This window comes from Ornithorhynchus anatinus, chromosome 1 (genome assembly GCF_004115215.2).
Source record: "Ornithorhynchus anatinus isolate Pmale09 chromosome 1, mOrnAna1.pri.v4, whole genome shotgun sequence".
Taxonomy (NCBI): domain Eukaryota; kingdom Metazoa; phylum Chordata; class Mammalia; order Monotremata; family Ornithorhynchidae; genus Ornithorhynchus; species Ornithorhynchus anatinus.
The window spans coordinates 154,864,378-154,888,906 of NC_041728.1; the positions used below are offsets into that span (position 1 = coordinate 154,864,378).

At 42.1% G+C, this 24,529-nt stretch overlaps 1 protein-coding gene across 1 annotated transcript in view; it reads left to right on the plus strand.

Moving 5' to 3' along the window:
• The window catches only part of LOC100075826 (IQCJ-SCHIP1 readthrough transcript protein), a 759,724-nt gene extending 737,062 nt beyond the window's left edge, over positions 1-22,662 (plus strand). The window contains 5 exon segments of the mRNA XM_029073274.1: positions 3,952-4,069; positions 11,211-11,408; positions 12,994-13,117; positions 15,153-15,246; positions 21,590-22,662. Coding sequence (XP_028929107.1) covers positions 3,952-4,069; positions 11,211-11,408; positions 12,994-13,117; positions 15,153-15,246; positions 21,590-21,641 — 586 coding nt within the window. The 3' untranslated portion in view covers positions 21,642-22,662.
• Positions 22,663-24,529: the final 1,867 nt, after the last annotated feature.

Here is a 24,529-nt window from a genome sequence, read left to right on the forward strand (position 1 = left end):
AGGAAAGGGAAAGTCGGGGAGGAGAAATGGGATTGGGAAGGAAGATGGGGAATTTTGTTTTGGGCATGTGCAGTTTGAGGTGTCACTGTGCCATCCAAGTAGAGATGTCCTGAAGGCAGGGGAGATGCTAGCCTACAGAGGAGCGAGGTTGGGGCTGGAAAAGTAGATATGTGATCATTCCAATCTAGAAATGGTAGTGAAGTCATGTCAGTGAGAGTAAACAGAAAATAAAAGGAGATCCAAAAGTGAGTCCTGAGGGACCCTCAGTTAGGTGATGGGGGGCAGAAGAGAAGCCAGTGAAAGAAACTAAGGAGGTAAGAAGTAGTGTGGCCTAGTGGATAATAATAATAATGGTGAGAAGCAGCGTGGCTCAGTGGAAAGAGCACGGGCTTTGGAGTCAGAGGTCATGGGTTCGAATCCCGGCTCTGCCACTTGTCAGCTGTGTGACTGTGGGCGAGTCACTTAACTGCTCTGTGCCTCAGTTACCTCATCTGTAAAATGGGGATTAAGACTGTGAGCCCCACGTGGGACAACTTGATTCCCCTGTGTCTACCCCAGCGCTTAGAACAGTGCTCTGCACATAGTAAGCGCTTAACAAATACCAACATTATTAATGGTGGTATTTGTTAAAAGCTTACTGTGTGCCAAGCACTGTTCTGAGCATTGGGGGAGATACAAAGTAATCAGGTTGTCCCACATAGGGCTCACAGTCTTCATCCCCATTTTACAGATGAGGTAACTGAGGCACAGAGAAGTTAAGTGACTTGCCCAAAGTCACACAGCTGACAAGCGGCAGAGCCGGGATTAGAACCCATGATCTCTGAATCCCAAACCCAGGCTCTTTCCACTGAGCCACGCTGCTTCTTACAGATAGAACACAGGCATGGGAAGTCAGAGGACCTGGGTTCTAATCCCAGCCCCTCCACTTGTCTACGGTGTGACCTTGGGAAAGTCACTTTTATTTTCTGTGCCTCAGTTGCCTCATCTATAAAATGGAGATTAAGACTGCGAGTCCCATGAGGGATCATAGACTGTGTCCAACTTGATTATCTTGTATCTACCCCAGTGCTTAGTACAGTGCCTGGCACAGAGTAACCACATAACAAACAATAAAGAGAAAAAAAGAGCCACCTGTATATAAATCAGTTTATCCTTAGAAATAAATTTAAAAGGCACTTTTGTTTGCAAAAGGCAGGACTAGGTCTCAACCTGTTTCAGGAGTTGATATCCTGGAAAACTTAATGAAAAGGGGAAATCAGTCTGTCAATCAGTGGCATTTATTGAGTTCTTATTGTATGCATTGTATTAAGCATTTGACAGAGTATAATATACTAGAGTTGGTAGACACATCCCTGCCCTCCAAATCTGTAATCTAGTCAGAAAGTGGTTATATATAACACAGGCTCTGCTCACAGTGGGTGCTGAATAAATGTTCCCGACACCATTGACTAGAGTATGAGGCAGAATGGAAAATATGTTATGGGGAAGAGGTTTGGCCAATGGCCAGCCTCCAATGCCGCTTCTCAAAGCCCCAACACTCAGAGCTGTCACCTTGGTTAGTCCCTTGGAACAGCATGGTGGCTGTAGGTGACAGAGGCCATCACTTTGAGAGGACTGCCCACGATTCAGTGTTGACCGCTTATTGGGAGGATCAGTAAATTGTCCTCCCAGAAGACCTTCTCACTTGGAGCGAGCCACCTTTCACCAAGAAGACTCTGGAAGCCTGGCGTTATCGCATTCTTAACCTAATAATCAGAAAAATAATAAGAATTGTGTCATGAAAAACAACATAGTCTCGTGAAAAGAGCACGGGCTGGGAGTCAGAGGACCTGGGTTCTAATTCTGGCTCCTCCACTTGTCTGCTGCGTGACCTTAGGCAAGGCATTTTACTTCTCTGTGCCCCAGTTACCTCATCTGTAAAATGGGGATTAAGACTGTGAGTCCCATGTGGGACAGGGACTGTGTCCAACCTGACTGTCTTGTATCTACCTCAGTGCTTTGTACAGGGCCTGGCACATAGTAAGCCCTTAACAAATACCATGAAAAAAAATAAGTCCTGCTTCTCCAGAAATATGCTCCTCATTTGACTAACAGGCAGTGCCATGTATTTCTGAAGAGCCTTGGCACTACAAGCATGTAAAAGAAAAAGAGAAATAGAAGACTTTGACGATGCATGTATTCACCCCTTAAACTGTGTGAGATGCTTTTCTAAAACAGAGTGTGTGACAAGGCTGAGTCAATTTTGCCTAGCAGGCTGTGCACGTGGGGCACGTGGGGCAGTGGGAACTCAGTGGATGCATACTTTTGCACTTGATTTTCACCCCGCCTTCAACCCCGTAACACTTATGTACATTTCCCTATACTCTGTATCTAATTTATTTTGCCTGTTTCCCCCTTTAGACTATAAGATCACACCTACCAACTCTGTTGTACTTTCCCAAGCACTGAATACAGTGCTCTGCACACAATACACAGCCTTCTCGCTGACCTCCCAGCCTCCCATCTCTCCTCACTCCAATCCGTACTTAACTTTGCTGTGTGGATCGTCAGTCAACAAAAACGTTCAGTCCATGTCTCCCCTCTCCGCAAGAACCTTCAGTGGCTGCCCTTCTGCCTTCACATCTAAGAGAAACTCCTTACCATTGGCTTTAAAGACTCGATCATCTCGCCCCATCCTACCTCACCACACTAATCTCCTACTACAAGCCCAGCCCGCACACTCTGCTTCTGTGGATCCAGCTAACTCACTGTGCCCTAACCTCGTCTATAATAATAATGGAGGTATTCATTAAGCGCTTACTATTTGCAAAGCACTGTTCTAAGCACTGTATCTTGCGGCGTTCCCTTTCCTAGGCTGGAACTCCCTTCTCCTCCCTATACACCTGACCACCACTCTCTGCACCTTCAAAGCGTTACTAAGGTCACATCAAATCCCGGCTCCGACACTTTCAGCTGTATGACTTTGGGCAAGTCACTTAACTTTTCTGTGCCTCAGTTACCTAATCTGTAAAATGGGCATTAAGACTGTGAGCCCCACGTGGGACAACCTGATCACCTTGTATCCTCCCCAGAGCTTAGAACAGTGCTTTGCACATAGTAAGTGCTTAACAGATGCCATCATTATGATTATTATTATTATTATGATCTCCACCAATAGGCCTGATTAAGCCCTTTTTTCCTTGGCTCCTCTCCCTTCTGTGTCACCTGTGCACTTCAATCTCTGACCTTCAGACATTTGATGTTCACCCCACTCCTGACCCCACAGCACTTATGTACATATCTTTAAATTATATATTATAAATTATTTAATCATATTAATATCTGTCCCCCCCTCTGTACTATGAGCTCTTACTGTGAATGGATGTGCTAATTCTGTTGTGTTGTACTTAGTACAGTGTTCTGCACATAGTAAGCATTCAATAAATACTCTTGATTGATATATGCTCATAAATACCATTGACTGATTGATTGATTTTGCCCTTTTCTGGGTCCCTGGAAGCCCTGTGCTCAGGCTTGCCTCTCTTACTTTGCTAGAGGACTTTTTTAGCCCCCAACAGCAGGCACAGTGTCCAGATATAAGAATGCTGTTGGTCAGTACCTAGGGGGTCCCCTGAGGAGGATGGGTCTTGGGGTTCAGCCCAGTCAGTCTAAACCTTTAACCGTACCCTGCCCATGTTAACTGTCAAAAAATAATATCGTAATCTCCTTGTCTACCAAATCTGTTGTTTTTACTCTCCCCAGTGCTTAGTGCAGTGCTGTGCATAGAATAAGCACTCCACAAATATGATTGATCGATTAATACTGCTTCTGTCGTGGCGCAATACTATGCCCAAATAGGCATTTAATAAATGCTTATGCTGTAGATTATAGTTCTGGGGTTAGGGCACTGTTTTAGAAGCCTCAGAGCAAGTACATTTTCAGTCAGTTAATACCATATTTCTTTCTGTCTAGGCTACAAAGTGGGATGAACCTACAGATTTGTTTTGTGAACGACAGCGGCAGTGATAAAGATAGTGATGCTGATGACAGTAAGACTGAAACAAGTTTGGATACCCCTTTGTCTCCCATGGTAAGTCCACTGGGTTTACAAATGGAAATTCACAAAGATGCTTATTAATAAAGATCATTTTCACAGTAAATATTTACTAGAGTTTTTTCTGTTCATAAAATTGAGACTTCTTGGAAATTACATAAACCAAAAAGGATGGCAAGCAAATTGTGATTTAGAGTAAGAATTAATAGAGAAAATATAGTGATACCATTCATCTTAGAGAATAACTGAAAGTTGGACATAGGCTTTAACTATTTATTTTGTAAACTTCAGCCAAACTGTTGGTAAAAAGATTATGCTGAACAAGGATCTTTCCCCAAGGAATTGGTTTTCTACGGAATCAATCTGAAATAATATATATTGACCCAGGGCAAAGAAGCATAACTGCAGAGCACTATACCTTGCCTTTTCACAAATTATGATTGTCCAAAGAGATACAATTTTCCTGATAATTGAACTAGACATAACCAGAGTCTTGTTGCTTTATCTATGAATTGAGGGAAACTGTGCAAATAGTAAAACTTCTGGTTATCTTCAGCAAATATTCACTCGATTATAATGGGTCCATTGGAATTAAGCCCTGTCCTTTTCCATCCATGCTTTCAAAAGACGACGAAGCTTATAGTAGTGTTCTGCACACAGTAAGTGCTCAATAAATGCCATTGATTGATTGACAAGCAGGAAAATAGCCTAGTTGTTTAATCTTAGGCTGCCTGAAAAGTTCATTTGTTAAACTATACCCTAGCCACACTCCAGCACCACATTTTATAATTGATACATCTGGTTATTCTAAAATTTGACATCACGATTCAAGGTGTAACACCTTTTTTTGTAAGCTGTTAATGGCTTTATTTTCCTTATTCACTGTTCGTACTGAGCTGTAATAACAGAAGGTCTTACGAAAGGCCTATGTCCCTATGGCCCTGTTAACTTCATATTTGGAGGAATTCTTTGTTGTTCTGGATTGATAGCTCTTCAAAGCCAAGGATTGTATCTTAACTTTTATTCTGTATGCCTCCCAAATCCATAGTCAAGTTCTATATGTTGATAATGTTGACATATGTTGATGAGGGTGGTGATTGATGATATTTGCCTCCAAAGTTTACAGTCCATTTTTTTCTTTCTTCACTCCACTGAGATAGCTCTCTCCAAGGTTAACCAATGGCTTTCTACCTGCCAAATCATCATCATCATCATCAAAAATCTATGGACTGTATTCCAACCTAATTACCCTTGACTTCTCAGATGTTTTTGTCATTACGCACGTCCCCTTAACCTGGAAACATTATCAAGGCTTCAGTTTTTCTGGCCCAGTTCAGTTCTGGATCTCATACATCTCCTGCCAATTCTTCACAGTTTCTTCTGGTTTTTCCTCTGGCTTCCATTTCCTATGTCTGTCTCTCAAGTCTCATTTCTCGGTCCCCTTCTCTTCTCAATGTACATTCGCTCTCTTGAAAGCTCTTCTGCTTCCACAGCTTCAACTTTCACCCTGAGCAAATGAGTATTATCTAACTTGCTAGTCCTTACCTTTGACCTGTGCAATCTCACATCTTCTCCTGCCTCCAGGACATCTCTACATTGGATAGCCTCAAGCTCATTATGGCCACCACTGAACTCTATCTTCTTTCCCAAGTCCTCATCTCCACGTAACTTTCCCATCACACTTGCCACAACTCCACCATCTTCCCTGTCTCTTAAGTCTATAACCATGGCTTTACCCTCTACTTCTTTCTCTCTCTGTCTGTCTGCAAATCTTGCCAGGTCTTTCTGCACAACATTTCCAGACTCCACCTCTCCATCTCCATCCTAAATATCACCATACCCTGTCCAGGCACGAGATGTGACATGGTCTAGTGGATAGAGCATGGGGCTGGCCATCAGAAGGATCTAGGTTCTAATCCCAGCTGCACCACTTGTCTGCTCTGTGACCTTGGGCAAGTCACCTCTTAGACTGTGAGCTTGTTGTGGAGCAGGGAATGGGTCTTTTTGTTGTTCTATTGTACTCTCCCAAGTGCTTAGTACTGTGCTTTGCACACAGTAAGTGTTCAATAAATGCAATTGAATGAAAGAATGAATGAACTTTTCTGTGCCTCAGTTACCTTGTATGTAACATGGAAATTAAGACTGTGAGTGCCATGTGAGACAGGGTCTGTGTCCAACCTGATTTCCTTGTTATCCACCTCAGCATTTAGAACAGTGCTTGGCACATAGTAAGTGCATAACAAATACCATTATTATTATCATCATATGCAGACTTAATTACTGCATTTACCTCCTCACTGATCTTTCTGCCCCCAGTCTCTCCCCACTCCAGACCATACTTTACTCAGGTTTCTGAAGCAGCATGATAGAGCACAGGCCTGGGAGTCAGAAGGTCATGGGTTCTAATCCCTGCTCCACCACTTGTCTGCTGTGTGGCCTTGGGCAAATCACTTCACTTTTCTGTACTTCAGTTCCCTCATCTGTAAAATGGAGATTAAGACTGTGAGGCCCTTGCAGAACAGGGATTATATCCAACCCAATTCTCTTGTATCCACCCCAGCGCTTAGTACAGTACCTGGCACATACTAAGCACTTAACAAATACCACAGTTATTATTATTAAGACACCATTAGATGTACATCTCCCCATTCCTTGCAAACCTACACTGGCTACCTATTTCTGTCTGCAATAATAATAATGGTAAATGTGGTGTTTGTTAAGCGCTTACTATTTGCTAAGCACTGGAATAGATACAATCAGGTCAGACTCAGTCCTTGGCCCACAAGTCTGAGTAGGATGGAGAACAGATACTGATCTCTCATTTTTTCAAATGATGAAACCGAAACAGAGAAAATAGTGATTTTCCCAAAGTCACATAGGAAGCAGCATAGCCTAGTGGAAAGAACATGGGTCTGAGAGTCAGAGGACTCCTGGGTTCTAATCCCAGCTCCACTACTTGTCTGCTGGGTGAACTTGGGCACGTCACTTAACTTCTCCATGCCTGCCACCTTATCAGTAAAATGGGGATTAGAACTGTGAGCCCTCTGTGGGATAGAGACCGACAGTATCCAACCCAGTTATCTTCTACCTACCCCCAGCTCGTAGTACAGTGTGTAGCACAGAGTAAGCATTTAACAAGTACCACTGGAAAAAAAAAGTCACACAGCAGGCAAGTGGTAAGTCAGGATCAGATCAGGTCCTCTGACTCATTCATTCATTCATTCAATAGTATTTATTGAGCGCTTACTATGTGCAGAGCACTGTACTAAGCGCTTGGGATGAACAAGTCGGCAACAGATAGAGACAGTCCCTGCCGTTTGATGGGCTTACAGGCCCATGCCCTTTCCACTAGGCCAGAAACTTGTAACCACCAGCTTTAGGACCCACAATAAGCTCCCTCCCTCAGAGCTCTTCTCTTACTACACCGCAGTGCACACCACTCCATTCGTCTCCAGCCAACCTACTCACTGTGCCTCATTTCCAGGCAACACCCCTCTTCTCCAGGAAACATTATCCAAGCTTGGCTTCACTGACCCTATTCTCTCCTGGTTCTTCTCCTATTCCTCTGGCTGTTCATTCTTAGTCTCTTCTGTGGGCTCCTACTCTGCCTCCCACCCCCTAATTATGGGGGTGGGGGTGGTCCCTCAAGGTTTGGTTCTGGATCCGCTTCTGTTATCCATCTACACCCACTCCCTTGGAGAACTCATTCGCTCCTTTGGCTTCAACTGCCGTCTCTGTGTGGATGATTCCCAAATCTATATCTCTAGCCCTGATCTCCCTCTGCTCTGCAGTCTCAGATTTCCTCCTGCCTTCAAGACATCTCTTCTTGGATGTCCCATCAATACCTCAAACTTAATGTATCCAAAACAGGAGTCCCCATAGTCCCACCTAAACCCTGTCCTCCCCCTCATTTCCCCATCACCGTAATCAATCTATCACATTTACTGAGCGCTTACTTTGTCCAAGGCACTATACTAAGCACTTGAGAGAATACTGTTTAACAGAGTTCATTTATTCATTCAGTTGTATTTATTGAGCACTTACTGTCTGCCAAGCACTGTACTGAGCCCTTGGGAGAGTACAATATAACAACAACAGACACATTCCTGCCCACAACAAGTTTACAAGCTAGAGGGGGAGAGAAACATGAATATAAATAAAGAGATAAATAAATAACAGGTATATACATATGTGTTGTGGGGAAGAAAGTGAGGATGAATGAAGGAGCAAGTAAGAATGGCGCAGAAGGGAGTGGGAGAAGAGGAGAGGAAGGCTTAGTCAGGGAAGGCTTCTTGGAGGAGGTGTGCCTTCAATAAGGTTTTGAAGTGGGGGAGAGCAATTAGCTGTCCGATCTGAGGTGGGAGGACATTCCAGGACGGAGGTAGGATGTGGGTGAGAGGTCAGCGGTGAGATGGAGGAGAATTGGTAGACACATCCCCTGCCTACAGCAAATTTATAATCTAGAAGGGGAGACATACATTAATATAAATAAATTATTTTAGAAAGCACCATCATCCTCCCTGTCTCACAGGCCCATAACCTTGGCAATATGCTTAACTCATCTGTCTCATCCAACCCACATATTCAAATCTGTCACCAAATCCTGTCAGTTTAACCTTCTCAACATTGCTAAAACCAACCTTTTCCTCTCCATTCAAACTGCTACCATGTTAATCCAAGCACTAATCCCAGCCTTCCTTGATTACTATATCCACCTCCTTGCTGACCTCCCTGCCTCCTGTCTTTCCTCAGTTCAGTCCACACCACACTCTGTGGCCCAGACCATTTTTCTACAAAACTGTTCAGTCCATGTTTCCCCACTCCTCAAAAACTTCCAGTAGTTGCCTGTTCACAAATCAGCTCAAAAGCATTCAATCACCTTGCCCCTTCTATCTCAACTCATTACTATCCTACTACAACCCAGCCCACCACACTTCTCTTCTCCAATGCCAACAAAGTTATTCATTCATTCACTAGTATATATTGAGCGCTTACTATGTGCAGAGCACTGTACTAAGTGCTTGGAATGTACAATTAGGCAACAGATAGAAGTTACTGTACCTCCATCTCATCTATCTCACTGCCAAACCCTCACCAACATTCTGCCTCTAGCCTGGAACTCCTTCCCTCTTCACATCCACCAGACATTCACTCTCCCCACCTTCAGAGCCTTATTGAAAACATCTCCGAGAAGCCTTCCCCATCTAAGCCCTCATTTTTCTCTTCTCCCACTCCCTTCTGCACCGCCCTTGCACTAGGATTTACTCCCTTTATTCACCTCACCCTCTACCCTACAACACTTTTGCGCATATCCATAATTCAGTTTATATTAACGTTTGTTTCCCCCTGTAGACTCTAAGCTTGTTGTGGGCAGGGAACATGTTGTGGTAGCACAGTGGTCTGGACTTTCCAGACTGCCCTATCTGAGCTGTTTTGCCTCTAGGTCTGTTTTATTGTCTCATGTCCACCTTGTTTAAGTGAACAGGAGCAACTCCAGTGACTAGAGTGCCTAGGAGTGGTAGAATACCAAGGGGGTGAAATATGATGGGCCTTTAGGCCTGGACTCCATTTTGTCTGGCCAAGCCGCCATTTACACAGAACAGGCACATCATGTATCCTCTCTTCCTTTGTGCATCCTGTCCAAATGTCTGCTTTATCAGGAACTTGTCATGCCAAGGTGTGGAGACAGGAAGGAGCTGTTCTTCCCTTAACCTGATTGGGACCCCTCGCCGGCTTATCAGTGTGAGAGAGTGGTATTTGTCCACCTGGCCTCAGAACCATGCAGGGCCAAGCAGTTACCCTGAGTAGAAATGTACTGCTGCTTGTCTTATATTATAGATCATGTATCGTTCCCTCCGATCGGATGATGCTGTACCAACTGCATTTTAAGGAATTCTGTTTTGCATGAGGCTAGGTTGACTTTGACTAGTAGAAGAAACTCTGCTTGTCAACCACCGCTCCCTACTCGCGCTAGTAGAAATAAACTTGTCTCTGACCTACCCACTTAAACACAACACAGAGTCCGTGAGGTTTTCTTTGACAGTAACTGCCAACTCTGCTATATCGTACTCTACCAAGTGTTTAATACAGTGCTCTGCACACAGTAAGTGTTCAGTAAATATGAATGATTGATTTGATTCTCATTTCACCTGCCGCTATCCTCTTGCTGTTACCCTCCCTCCTACCTGGAATTCCTTCCCCCTTCACATCCAGCAGAGATCAAGGTAGAGTGAGAAGGTTAGACAACTCTTCTCTCCATCTTCAAAGTCCTTGGGAAATCACATCTTCTCCAGGAGGCCTACCCTATAGCCCTTACCCTCCCACCCCCAACTCCCCCTCTTCTCCCACACCTGCCACAGACACCCTAGAACTTGGGGACACACATCCTCTCTCCCAAAGCACTTACATGCCCCTCATTCTACCTTTGGTACTCCATTGCTTCCTCCTACCTGTAATTCATTTTGTTTTCTGTCTCCCAACTCGATCATAAACTACTTGAGGTCAGGGATCATCTCTAACCTTCTCACTGTACCTCGATCTTGCCTATCTCCCCAACAACCTCTTGCCCACGTTCTGCGCCTCTGGCCTGGAGCACCCTCTTTTCTCATATCCAACAGTCAGTTACTCTCCCCCACTTCAAAGCCTTATTGAAGGCACATCTCCTCCAATAGGCCCTCTCTGACTAAGCCCTTCATTCTTTCTTTCCCACTCCATTCTGTGTCATCCTGACTTGCTCCCTTTATTCATCCCACTTTCCAGCCCCACTGCACTTCTGTACATGCCTGAAATTTATTTATAATGTCTGTCTCCCCTTCTAGACTATAAGCTCATTATGGGCAGGGAATGTATTTGTTATATTGCTATAGCGTACTCTCCCAAGCACTTAGTACAATGCTCTGCGCATGGTAAACCCTCAAAAAATATGATTGACTGACCTCCTGACTGACTGACTGACTCAGTTGTACTCTCCCAAGCCCATAGTGCAGTCCTCTGTAAATAGGTATTCAGTAAATACTATTGATGGATTTAGGTCAAACCATGAATGACTACATATAAGACAAGTTCATGGTACAGCATTATAGAGTAGAATTAATAGGGCAACTTACTCCTAAATGATACCAAATTTACCAAACAACTGGGAAAAACTAAAAGCACAAAATGTTTTTCATTTCTACAGAGCAAGCAAAGCTCTTCCTACTCTGATAGAGATACTACTGAAGAGGAATCTGAATCGCTAGATGATATGGATTTTCTCACTAGGCAAAAGAAACTGCAAGCTGAAGCCAAAATGGCCCTTGCAATGGCAAAACCAATGGCCAAAATGCAAGTAGAAGTGGAGAAACAGAACAGGAAAAAATCTCCAGTAGCTGATCTTGTAAGTGGCAAAAATTGGTGAATCAAATATCTGTTGGGGTTTTTTTAAAAAAAAGTCATCAGCTATTTGCCCTTGACTGTTACCTCCAACCAGAAAGGTAACCTTCAGTTTGTTTATGACTGTCTTGGTTTTTATTTTGCTGTGTTTATTTTCTTTACTGCTAGGTCTTACTTCTTGAAAAACACTGACTCAAGATTTTAAGAAAGGAAAATATCATATTCAAAAAATACTCATAGCATTCAATTCTCCTCATCCTAGTTATAATTGCTAGATTATCACCTCTCACAAGGTTTTCTTAATTTAGCCTTTAAGAAAGTATACCATCTTTTCAGAATTATTTTTATGAGTCCTTTTCAACCTCATTGGTAAGATTAAATCTCCCCTTGACAGTAAACTCATTACGGGCAGGGAACATGTCCACAAATTCCGCTGTATTCTCCCAAGCGCTTTAGTGCAGTGGTCTGCACATAGTAAGCACTCTATAAATATCATTGATGGATCGATTGATTGATTGACCAAGCTCTGGCTACCAAATGGACAGAGAGGAAATCAGGACAGCTCCATTGGCTCTCTCAGGCCATGTCCGTTTAACAGCAGACAGATGTTTGAAGCATAAATTAGTCTGTGAGCCAATTTTCTCCCATAGGATTTATTTTCAAATAGATCATTTCACTTCAGTGCACTGTGGTGAATATATACAGGGGAGTTTTCCAGGGCAGAGCCTTGTGCTCACCCGTCACGGCTGTCCAAGTTCTCACTCTGCATTGGTTTTAACTCACTCCCTGCTTTCATGAAGATAAAACTGTTCAGCGAAAGGAAATCCAGGGAATTTTTAGTCCTAGCTCAGATGCAGATCTGCTTTGTGACCTTGAGCAAGTCACTTAACCCTTTTGGATCTCAGACACCTGCTTTCCCTTTGTCTCAGTGATTTTTCATGTGGAGTTTGGACTGTGACAGCTGAATATTTAGTCAGAATTTCATATCTAACCTCAGCATTCAGCACAGTGCTTGATGCACTTAATAAGTACCATTATTATTTGTTGCCACTATAGGGAAAAGGCTTGCCTTGCGTAGACCGGGTTTGAGTGAGGACCTTAAAACCCCTTTGTCAAATAAGGATGGAGAGGTATCACCTAGTGACCTTCTCTAGATCAATCAGATTGGGTTTTCAAATGATGAGTCAAGATTAGAGGGCAAAATAATTTGGTTTGGTAAAGTGCATTTAAATGTCAAAAATCAGAATTACACATCATTGCTTATGTTGGTACTATTTGCTGTTTCCTTCTGTTTATATCCACCCTCAGACCCACAGCACTTACGTCCATATCTGTAATTTATCTTCCTGTCTGCCTTCCCCTCTAGACTGAAAGGTCCTCATGACCAGGGAGCATATCTACCAACTTTGTTGTATCATACTCTCCCGAGTGCTTAGGACAGTGCTCTGTACCCAGTAATCACCCAATACATAGCATTGATTGCCTGATTGATTGATGTAGGTGCTCCTGCATGTGACAGTTGAGCACTGTATTTTTGCCACCCACGTGCTCTGTTTAAAGACTTATTTTTTTTCCCAACGAATCTCTAGCTGCCACACATGCCTCATATAAGCGAATGCCTGATGAAAAGAAGCCTAAAGCCTGCTGACTTGAGAGACATGACTATTGGGCAGTTACAAGTGATAGTCAATGATCTCCACTCCCAAATAGAGAGTAAGTATAAACCGTTTCCTTGATTCTCTTAATACAATGCCTTTAGTTAGATAATTGTATGTGAAACATAACCATCTGTGAATTTAAATTCAGCGGAATGTTCTCCTGGCTTTCTTGATGTATGATAATAGAGACAGAGAACAAGGCTTCATTATTTCTTTACAGAAAACAATTTGCAGGGGTATAAGGGACCTCATTATCCTGAAATAGTTTTTATTAAACATCTACATGCACGTGGCTCTCTGCTCATTGCCAGGCAGCTTAATACAAAGCTCTTCCCAGAGACATGTTAGCGAGAAGAAACCTGAGAAATTCTCTGAGCTAAAGTAATATGTACTTGTTTGGGGGAAACACAGAAAAAGAGAACTTCTTTTTCTTTGAGGTTCTTTATGCGGGTGATGATTGATTTTTCTAAAGGAAGTCATTCCTTGATTGTACATTCATCTAAGAAGAAAAAAACCTTGAATAAATTTCATGCTCTTTCAGAAATGTAAAAGATTAAAGTACTACAATATTGTACTCTTGAGACAATCATTTTGTTCCTGCCAAACCACGTAATTGCTAACTCATCATGGTTGAGGAACCCAAGACTTTTAGCTCACACTGGGTCTGACATCTAGGTAAGGCCCAGTTAGATTGAAAACCTCAAGAGAACAAGGGCTGTGTCACTTTAGTCTACTGTTCCAAAGACCTAGAACAGTGCTCTGCACACAAGCACTCAAAACAGATTTTTAAATGAATGAATGATAATTAGCATGGGTGGATTGGGCAGGGGGCTGTTTTAAAGAAAAGTCAATCTGCACTACTTTTTTTTAAACAAAAGAAATGCTCTAGCTCGACCTCGGTAAAGTTAATTTCATAAGATAGTCACGTTTCACTAAAAGTAAAGGATGAATAAAGTGCTTGCGTATTTTGACATTATATTCTTAATTTCAAATAATCTGGACAATTTCGTACCATCCAACTTTAACAGATATCTTAAATGGATTTTTTTTCTCTATAATTGATTTTCCAGAGTTCTCAACTAAGCTGCGTTTCTAAAACACAGTTTTAGTTACCACAGATTTTTAGTTTTGTGACAATGATTTGGCACTAGACTTGAGGCTAAACCTCTTTTTCCAGTACATTTTTAGTACAGTTTTGGGTTCCTGAGCATCAAAACCTTGTATTCATGTCATCTATATTAACGTCAATGAGTGGTTTCAAGATCAATATAACCCCCAAATTCTCAGCATGACAATAATTTTTCTACGAGAGGGTGAAGAAATGAAATGCTGGAGAGGTTTAGCTTCAAAATGAAATTCCATTTTTTCTCTTACATTTAGAGATTTCTTTTTGCCCGCAAAAGTAAAAATCCATTTTAACGACTTTCTAGTGGAAAGTCAAAGTATAATCAGATTTTTTTCAGTCAAGAGAAATGAGATTCATTCTCTATAAGGGAAGCAGCATGGCCTAATGAAAAAAGCACAGGCCTGGGAGTCAGAGGACCCAGTTTCTAATCCTGACCCTGCCACTTGCCTGCTGTTTTACATTGGGCAAGTCACTTAACTTCTCTGTTCCTCAGTTTTCTCATCTGTAAAATGGGAATTTAATATCTGTTCTGCCTCCTACTTAGACTGTGAGCCCCATGTGGGACAGGGACTTTGTCCAACCTGATTATCTTGTATCCGATTATCTTGTATCCTCTCCGTGCTTAATAAAGTGCTTGGCAGATAGTAAAAATACCGTCTCTGTTACTATCTTAGTGCTGCATATTCTTGGTAAACCACAGCCCCCACTGTGGCAGAGTATGGTAACAGCTATAAATAGTACATAATTATAATAAGCACAAAAAGACCCTCACTTGAAATCTTGATTTTAAATCCAGTCATCTCACAATTTTTTGTTCACAGAAAGTAAAACCTAGGAGCTCCTTCCCATTTCTTAAATGTGCCATGCTTCTGTTCTCAGCATAGTACTGAAGTAAGGCAGATGACATGTTGGCTGGGATTTCATTTTATATTTTAAAATGTTCCAACTTTTTCTTTGGCATCAGGCTTAAATGAAGAGTTGGTACAACTCCTTCTCATTAGGGATGAATTGCACACAGAACAAGATGCCATGCTGGTTGACATAGAAGACTTGACTAGGTGAGTACTGCTTGTTGATGACTTGATGATTTGCAGATAGCTGGGTAGGAATTAACTACGGGCGAGTAGTAGAGAAGAAAGGTTATCCTCTAGGATTTCGATACCTAATGTCCGTCCTGATTCATTGACTATTGCTACAAAGGTACGGTAAAGAGGTAAAGAGACTGAGCTCCTCTTCCCCCTCTACTCCCTCTGCCATCCCCCCTTCACCTCTCCGCAGCTAAAGCCTCATTTTCCCCTTTTCCCTCTGCTCCTCCACCTCTCCCTTCCCATCCCCACAGCACTGTACTCGTCCGCTCAAATGTATATATTTTCGTTACCCTATTTATTTTGTTAATGAATTGTACATCGCCTTGATTCTATTTAGTTGCCATTGTTTTTACGAGATGTTCTTCCCCTTGACGCTGTTTAGTGCCATTGTTCTTGTCTGTCCGTCTCCCCCAATTAGACTGTAAGCCCGTCAGACGGCAGGGACTGTCTCTATCTGTTGCCGACTTGTTCATCCCAAGCGCTTAGTACAGTGCTCTGCACATAGTAAGCGCTCAGTAAATACTATTGAATGAATGAATGAAAGGTAGATTTTCCAAAACCTCAACTGAATCCACTGCTTTTTTAATAACAATAATAATCATAATAATAATTGTGGCATTTGTTACGCGCTTACTAAGGGCTGGGAAAGATAGAAGATAACCAGGTTGGACACAGTCCCTGTCCCAGATGGGTCTCCCAGTCTCAATCTTCATTTACAGATGAGGGAACTGAGGCACAGGAAAGTTAAGTGACTAGCCCAAGGTCACACAGCAGGCAAGTGGCAAAATAAGGATTAGACTGCAGCTCCTTTTGACTCCCAGGCCCAGGCTCCATCCATTAGGCCATGATACTTCTAACCAGCCATGGCAGAATTTCACAGGTAATTGTTGAGTTGTAGGCCATGAATGACAAAGTACCAGTGTCTTAGGGCAATTCAGCGATTGGAGCCAAATTATCACTGCTGGATGTCTATGGAGCAACTTGGCCTAGTGGAAAGAGACAGGGCTGGGGGGCGGAAGACCTGGATTCTAATCGTTTCTTTTCCACTTGCCTGCTGTGTGATCTTGGGCAAGTCATTTAACTTCTAAGTACCTGAGTTTCATCATCTGTAAAATGGGGATTCAATAACTGTTCTCTTGCATCTACCGTAGAGCTTAACATGGTGCTTGGCACATAGTAAGTGCTTTTAAAATATTACATTTATAATTATTAATATTATTAGGATTATTAGTATGGAGCCCTGGGGCTCACTCTACAGAGCTGTAGCTTGCTACAACAAATAGTCTGCAGCAAGTCTGTGAGATGCCTGGTAGGATTATTTTTTTATTTTGTCATTCCTTTGAGACTGCTATGCAGTTGCTAGGCAAGGATGAAATTACTGTCAATTGCCTAAACCAAAATATCAGTATTTCATTTGCTCAAAGTTAGCATTCTCTGGGGAAAGGGCAATTATGATTGTGCCAGATGAATGGCAACAGCCAGAATTCTCCCAGGACCATTAGAAATAATAAACAATTTTTATAGCACCCGTATATGACTGCCTAGCTCCGAATAGGTGAAGCACTTATTGGTGTGCTGTAAAAACCATTATAAATAATAACGAAAGAAGTATAGTGCAAACTACTAAGCTTCTATAGTTTTTTATTGCTTTAGGAAAACATCTTATTTTATGCATTTTAAAATATTTTCATCTTCAAAAAACAGAAGTGTGTTGACTTTACATCCTGTTTCCTTCCTTCGATTTATTCTGATAACAAAACAAAAATTGGGGGGAAGTCTAATGTTTTTGCTTTACAAACAGAAACTAACGCTGAATAACGATAATAATTATGGTATTTGTTAAGCGTTTACTATGTGCCAAGCACTCTTCTAAGCACTGGGATAGATAATCAGGCTGTAAGTAATCAGGCTGTCCCACATGGGGCTCACAGTCCTAATCCCCATTTCACAGATAAGATAACTGAAGCACAGAAAAGCTAAGTGCTTTGCCCAAAGTCACACAGCAGACAAGCGGCAGACTCAGGATTAGAACCCATGTCCACTGACTCCCAAGCCCCTGCTCTTTCTACTAAGCCACGCTGCTTCTCATAAAAGAATTAATGGCAAAATATGAAAGAATTGTGCATAGACATAGACAATGAAAGTTAAATTTTTTTTCCATTGTTCAGAATTGTCAGCAACAGCGTGCTTCTCTTGGTTACTCGTAATGGGTTTTGTATAATATTTATAAGACATCTTCCACTAACGTGATTACTGGAAAATAGGAGTGTCAGGAGTCTCCTTGTTTGAAAAATGAAAAGGCACTTTTGGCATCCAAATGTAAACCACTTGTGATTTATATGTTAGGCTCTCTTCCTAAAACCGTAAAACTGGCGTCGTTCCTCTTCCCCTCCTTTATATCCCTGCCTCCCAGCCCTTGTTTATTTTAAAAGATTCCACTCTGATGCCCAACCTTCCGGAGCAGCACTGCCAACCTAGTAGAGAGACGCCCTTGGAGAATCCCTTGTCCCTAAATTTACAGGACTTGCACTAACAAATGGGAGCACAGTCCAGAAAAATTTGAAAGAGTGCTGACTGCTAAATTCACCCGAAATGCGACTGCACTGGCAGTAAGACCATAAGCTAAAGATCATTTGGTTCATTCATTCGGTCATATGTATTGAGCACTTACTGTCTGCAGAGCACTGGACTAAGCCCTTGGGAAAGCACAGTACAACAATAAAGAATGACAATCCCTACCCACAACGAGCTCACAGTCAGAAGTGGGGAGACGGACATCAATACAAATAAGTACCATTACAGATATATACATAAGTTTTGTGTGGCTGGGATGATGATGATGATGGTATTTATTAAGCACTTACTATGTGCCAAGCACTGTTCGAAGTGTTGCGGTAGATACAGAGTAATCAGGTTGTCCCACGTGGGGCTCACAGTCTTAATCCCCATTTTACAGATGAGGTAACTGAGGCACAGGGAAGTTCATTCATTCATTCATGCAATAGTATTTATTGAGCGCTTACTGTGTGCAGAGCACTGTACTAAACTCCTGGAATGTACAAATCGGCAACAGATACAGTCCCTGCTCTCTAACGGACTTACAGTCTAATCGGGGGAGACAGGAAGACAAGAACAATGGCAATAAAGAGAGTCAAGGGGAAGAACATCTCATAAAAACAATGGCAAATAGAATCAGGGTGATGTACATCTCATTAAACAAAATAAATAGGGTAATGAAGATATATACAGTTGAGCAGACGAGTACAGTGCTGAGGGGGTGGGATGGGAGAGGGGGAGGAGGAGAGGGAAAGGGGGGAGAAGAGGGTTTAGCTGCGGAGAGGTGAAGGGGGGGTAGAGGATGCAGAGGGAAAAAAGGGGGGTGCTCAGTCTGGGAAGGCCTTTTGGAGGAGGTGAGTTTTAAGTAGGGTTTTGAAGAGGGGAAGAGAATCAGTTTGGCGGAGGTGAGGAGGGAGGGCGTTCCAGGATCGCGGGAGGACGTGGCCCGGGGTCGACAGCGGGATAGGCGAGACCGAGGGACGGTGAGGAGGTGGGTGGCAGAGGAGCGGAGCGTGCGGGGTGGGCAGTAGAAAGAGAGAAGGGAGGAGAGGTAGGAAGGGGCAATGTGATGTAGAGCCTTGAAGCCTAGAGTGAGGAGTTTTTGTTTTGAGAGGAGGTCGATAGGCAACCACTGGAGGTTTTTAAGAAGGAGAGTGACATGCCCAGAGCGTTTCTGCAGGAAGATGAGCCAGGCAGCAGAGTGAAGAATAGACTGGAGCAGGGCGAGAGAGGAGGAAGGGAGATCAGAGAGAAGGCCGGGATATTACGAGAGCCTGTAGCAGTAAGGTAGCCGTTTGGGTGGAGAGGAAAGAGCGGATCTTGGCGATATTATAAAGGTGAGACCGGCAGGTCTTGGTAACGGATTGGATAAGTGACTTGCCCAAGGTCACACAGCTGATAAGTGGCAGAGCCAGGATTAGAACCCATGAACTCTGACTAGTAAGCCCAGGCTCTTTCCACTAAGCCACGATGCTTCACTCTTCTCTCTGGAAATGGGGGGAAGAGCAAAGGGAGCAAATTAGGGTGATGCAGAAGGGAGTGGGAGTTGGGATGAGATCAGAGCTGAATTAAGGGTGCCAGCTGCCTTGAGCAGGGTTTGTTTTTTTTTCAGGTGGCAGTGAGGGTTGGGGAGGTGGGGGAGGGTGGAAGGGCAGGATTTTCAGGGCCAGGCTGGCTCTGAGATTCTTCCCCAGAAACCCCTGTTAAAAAGCCAAGAGGGAGGTAAAGGATGGAGAAAGAACTCTCCTACCTCACTATGAGAGGGTCCTTGTCTTGGGGATCTTTAGGGAAGGGGGCAAGAAATAAGAGACTCCTGTGAGCCACTTGGACTGATAGTAGCGGTATTAATGCTATTTAATAATTATAGTATTTGTTAAACACTTACTGTGTGCCAAGCACTGTTCTAAGTGCTGAGGTAGATAAAAGGTAATCAGGTTGTTCCACATGGGGCTCACAGTCTTCATCCCCATTTTACAGATGAGGTAACTGAGGCACAGAGAAGTTAAGAGAAGCTGCGTGGCTCAGTGGAAAGAGCCCGGGCTTGGGAGTCAGAGATCATGGGTTCAAATCCTGGCTCTGCCCCTTGTCAGCTGTGTGACTGTGGGCAAGTCACTTAACTTCTCTGTGCCTCAGTTACCTCATCTGTAAAATGGAGATTAATTGTGAGCCTCACATGGGACAACCTGATTACCCTGTATCTACCCCAGCGCTTAGAACAGTGCTCTGTACACAGTAAGCACTTAACAAATACCAACATTATTATTATTAAGTGACTTGCCTAAGGTCACAGAGAAGTAGAGGAGCCAGGATTAGAACCCATGACCTCCGACCCCCAGGCCCATCCTGTCTCCACTATGCCATGATCCCTACCCCTGTACTAATTGCTGGAAAAGAAACTGCAGGTGGGAATTAGACACAGTCTCTGAATAATAATGTTGGTATTTGTTAAGGGATTTGTTAGGGATTCAAGACGCAGAGCGATCACCCTCCCCCTACCAGAGCCAGTGAGACTAAAGTCAATCCAGCCCTCCCCAAGAAGTCTTCCCTTCCACAAGTCACACCAGTGCCTTCTTCCAGGACCCAGGTGGAAAACAAAAGATAGTAGTTAAGTGATAACTTGTCAAGATGGCACATTCAGGTCTTCAAACTTCTTTGCCCAATACATGTCGTCTGATGATTTTTCAGTCTTTCTACCTGTCACTGTGTATTCTTAACCTCACTTGAATTAAGGACAACAAACTTTCAGCATGTGGTCATCTTTGTTCAGTATGTGAAGTTTTCGGTGTACCTGCAAAGGGGTTTTTCTGCCAAAAATAATAATAATAATAATGTTGGTATTTGTTAAATGCTTACTATGTGCGGAGCACTGTTCTAAGCGCTGAGGAAGATATAGGGTCATCAGGTTGTCCCACATGAGGCTCATAGTTAATCCCCATTTTACAGATGAGGGAACTGAGGCACAGAGAAGCTAAGTGACTTGCCCACAGTCACACAGCTGACAAGTGGCAGAGCTGGGATTCGAACCCATGAACTCTGACTCCCAGGCTCTTTCCACTGAGCCAGTTAGAGCATGGGCCTGGGAGTCAGAAGGACATGGATTCTATTCCAGGCTTTGCCACTTATCTGCTGTGTGGTCTTGGTCAAGTCACTTCATTTCTCTGTACCTCAGTTACCTCATCTGTAAAATGGGAATTGAGACTGTGAGCCCCACTTGGGACAGTGACTATGTCCAACCCCATTTGCTTTTGTCCACCCCAGCGCTTAGTAATGTGCCTGGCACATAGTAAATGCTTAACAAATACCACAGTTATTATTACTATTGTACATAAATATTTAGCAGCCCTAAGTTCACCATCCTTGGATAGAGAATAGCTCTTTCAGAAGATAAGTGGTCTTTTGTCCCAGACCCCCCCAGATACCTTAATTGTATTTATGCTTCTCTCTGTACAATTCCTTTGTGGTTCGATTCTAGAGGCTTTCTTCTTTTAATTCTTCAAAATGTTCTTTTTTTCCCCCCATGCCAACTTTTTGTTATATTCTACATAATGTGGTATCTGGAAGAAAAAATTAACCCAGCAGGCTATCGGAGACATGAAATAGAGATTAATCTGAATGGACTGTAATTACTTGATTCACTTAATATTTTTCTTCATGAGTAAAGCCAAGCTTAATTCTAGAGTAGTTTAGATTCTGTCAGTGGATAGCATTTCTTTTTTTCCTCCTTACATCTGAAATGATTTTGCCCTTAATTTTTCAGGCATGCTGAGAGCCAGCAGAAGCACATGGCAGAGAAAATGCCAGCAAAATAAAGCAAGAAGCCATCAGACAAGATAACAAGCTAGAATTTATTTTGCTTCTGTGGTTGTAAAAATCTTGATGCTAAAGGTGGCGCACAAGGAAAAAAACATCAGTGTTAGTCATTGATAATGTCTGAAGCTTTACGTCCAGTGATTGGCCTTTGCTTCTTAATTTATTTTAATTTTTTTACTTGTGCCACTAAATATCAGGCATTTTAACAAAATATTACAAAAATGTACAGTACTTATAACATTCAAACCATGGTAAATAAGAGCGGGTAGTTTAACTTTATTTTTATTTGTTTAGAGATTTTAAGTTGGAACAGTATTTTACCATTGACTACTTTTATTCGTCACTGTAGTTTTAAAAAAGAAACTGTAATTGACGGTGCTATAAAGTAAAAACAAATACATGCCTGCCTCGTAGTGAAGTTGTAGCTTTCAGTAATAAGTATATTATAATCAGTTTTCAACATTTTGTGAATGTTGACTACCTGACATTCATTTTTAGATGTGCTATTAACATTCAGTTGGATTCAGAGAGTTACCTTGAAAGTTTTATGTATAAATATGTAAAATAAAAATTAAAAGTTTGTTTCATATGATCTATCTTTGTTCAGTAATAGAAGACTGAGGTTACAATGAAGAAATTTTCCTTTTTATCGAAACTAAAGTTTCCATCATATTTTTAGTCAGCACATTGTGGTAAGTTACCTAAATATTTGGATAGATGAATCAAGATCCTGAAACAAAGCTTTTTTATTAGTACTGTAAACATCAAGAACTTTTAAAGTACATTTGAGTAAGAAGTGTATGTAAAGCTATGCACATGAGATATATATACTATGTATGTATATATATATTTCTCACAAATAGCTTCTATTTTACTATGTGAGTTTTTATGCCAAGGCGCCTAGGTTCATTCAGGCGTATTGACAATTACTATTTGATTTACACTCACTTTGATTTGTAAAACCATTTGGACACTAACACAAGGTAAACTGTTGAATATATAAATACAATTTGAAACGTCTGTGGTATTAATTCTGGTTTATATCCAACCTCTGTCCTGTTCTGGAAGGTCCTCCTTAATGTCTAAATTTAAGCTCTCAGAAAATATGATTATCTTTTTGCATTTGTGTTAATTTTTTCCTAAATGAGATGAGGCACATTCATCATAAGGAAAGTTGGTGAGTAATGAATTATTCAGTATATGTTAATAAGGTACATATCCAGTTGTCAGTATAGAGTAATATTATACTAAATGATTTATATATTGTTCTTATTATGCAAAATCTAAACCATCTCTCTAATTTATAAAGGAAAACCCCAAAGATTTTTCACTTAACATCTTTAAGCAAAAAAAAGCAAATCTCAGTCGCACAGATTGGTTTCAGATTTTTCCCATTTTTTCAAATTGGAAAACTAACTTTTGTAACATGTTGAGATGGGTTATGCATTCTAAAATCTGATGTATCCTAAAGTTGGCTTAAAGCTAAGAAAATAAGCAAACAAAAATACTTAAAAGGGCATTTTTTCTCAAATGCAGATAAACTTTAGAATAAGATTTTTCATATTTTGAATCAAATCGAGACTTCTTTTTTCAGCCCTTTGGCAAAAGCTATGTAAAATCCTCAGCCTGGTGTGAACAGGAATATCTCAATTTCTCAGTGTTTATATTGGTTGGAAGAGCATGACCCTGGGAGTCAGAGGACCTGGGTTCTAATCCCAGATCTGCCAATTGCTTGCTGGTGTGACCTTGGGAAAGTCACTTAGTTTCCTCAACTGTAAAATGTGGATTCAATACCTGTGCTTCTTCATACTTAGACTGTGAGTCCCACGCAGGACAGGGACTATGTCCAACCTGTTTAACTTGTATCTACCCCAGCACTTTAAACAGTGTTTGACACATAGTAAGTATTTAAAAAAATGGAAAAATGGCCAGTGGGGAGCAGTGGGAAAAATCCGGGAAGAGCCATTGCCACCTCATCTACCCAACATATAAATCCTTGGGGTTCCAGAGTCTCCTTTCCTCAGATACTAGTTAGGGACAACTACTTGTCACTAGTCAGACTGTAAGCTCATTGTGGGCAGGGAATGTGTCTGTTTATTGCTATATTGTACTCTCCCAAGTGCTTAATACAGTGCTTTGCACACAGTAAGTGCTCAGTAAATACGACTGAATAACTGAATGATTGGCACATACGCATTCATGCCCACACATCACCCTCTGCTGGCCCAATATGGCAAGAACAGAGACATCTGCACCTCCAATGTTTTGTATATTCCCAAAAATTTAGTGCAATAATAATAATTATGGTATTTGTTAAGCGCTTACTAAGTGCAGAGCACTGTTCTAAGCGCTGGGGTAGATACAGGGTAATCAGATTGTCCCACATGGGGCACACATTTTTTAATCCCTATTTTTGCAGATGCGGTAACTGAGGCACAGAGAAGTTAAGTGACTTGCCCAAGGTCACACAGCAGACAAGTGGCAGAGCCAGGATTAGAACCCACGACCTCTGACTCCCAAGCCCAGGCTCTTTCCACTAAGCCATGCTGCTTCTCATGCATTGCACCCAGTGAGCACTCAGTAATTATTGTTGACATTACCATAATAATAATAAGTATAATAATAATGGTATTTGTTAAGCGGTTACTATGCAGGTTAATCAGGTTGGGCATAGTCCATCACCCACATGGGGCTTAGAGTCATAATGTTCATTTTACAGGTGAGGTAACTGAGGCAGAGAGAAGTTGAATGATTTGCCCAAGTTCACACAGCAGACAAGAGGTGGAGCTGGGATTAGAACCTGCCTTCTGATTTGCAGACCCGTGCTCTATCCACTAGGCCACGCTGTTTCTCTAATCCTGCCTCATCCTGGTTAATGTGAATAAGG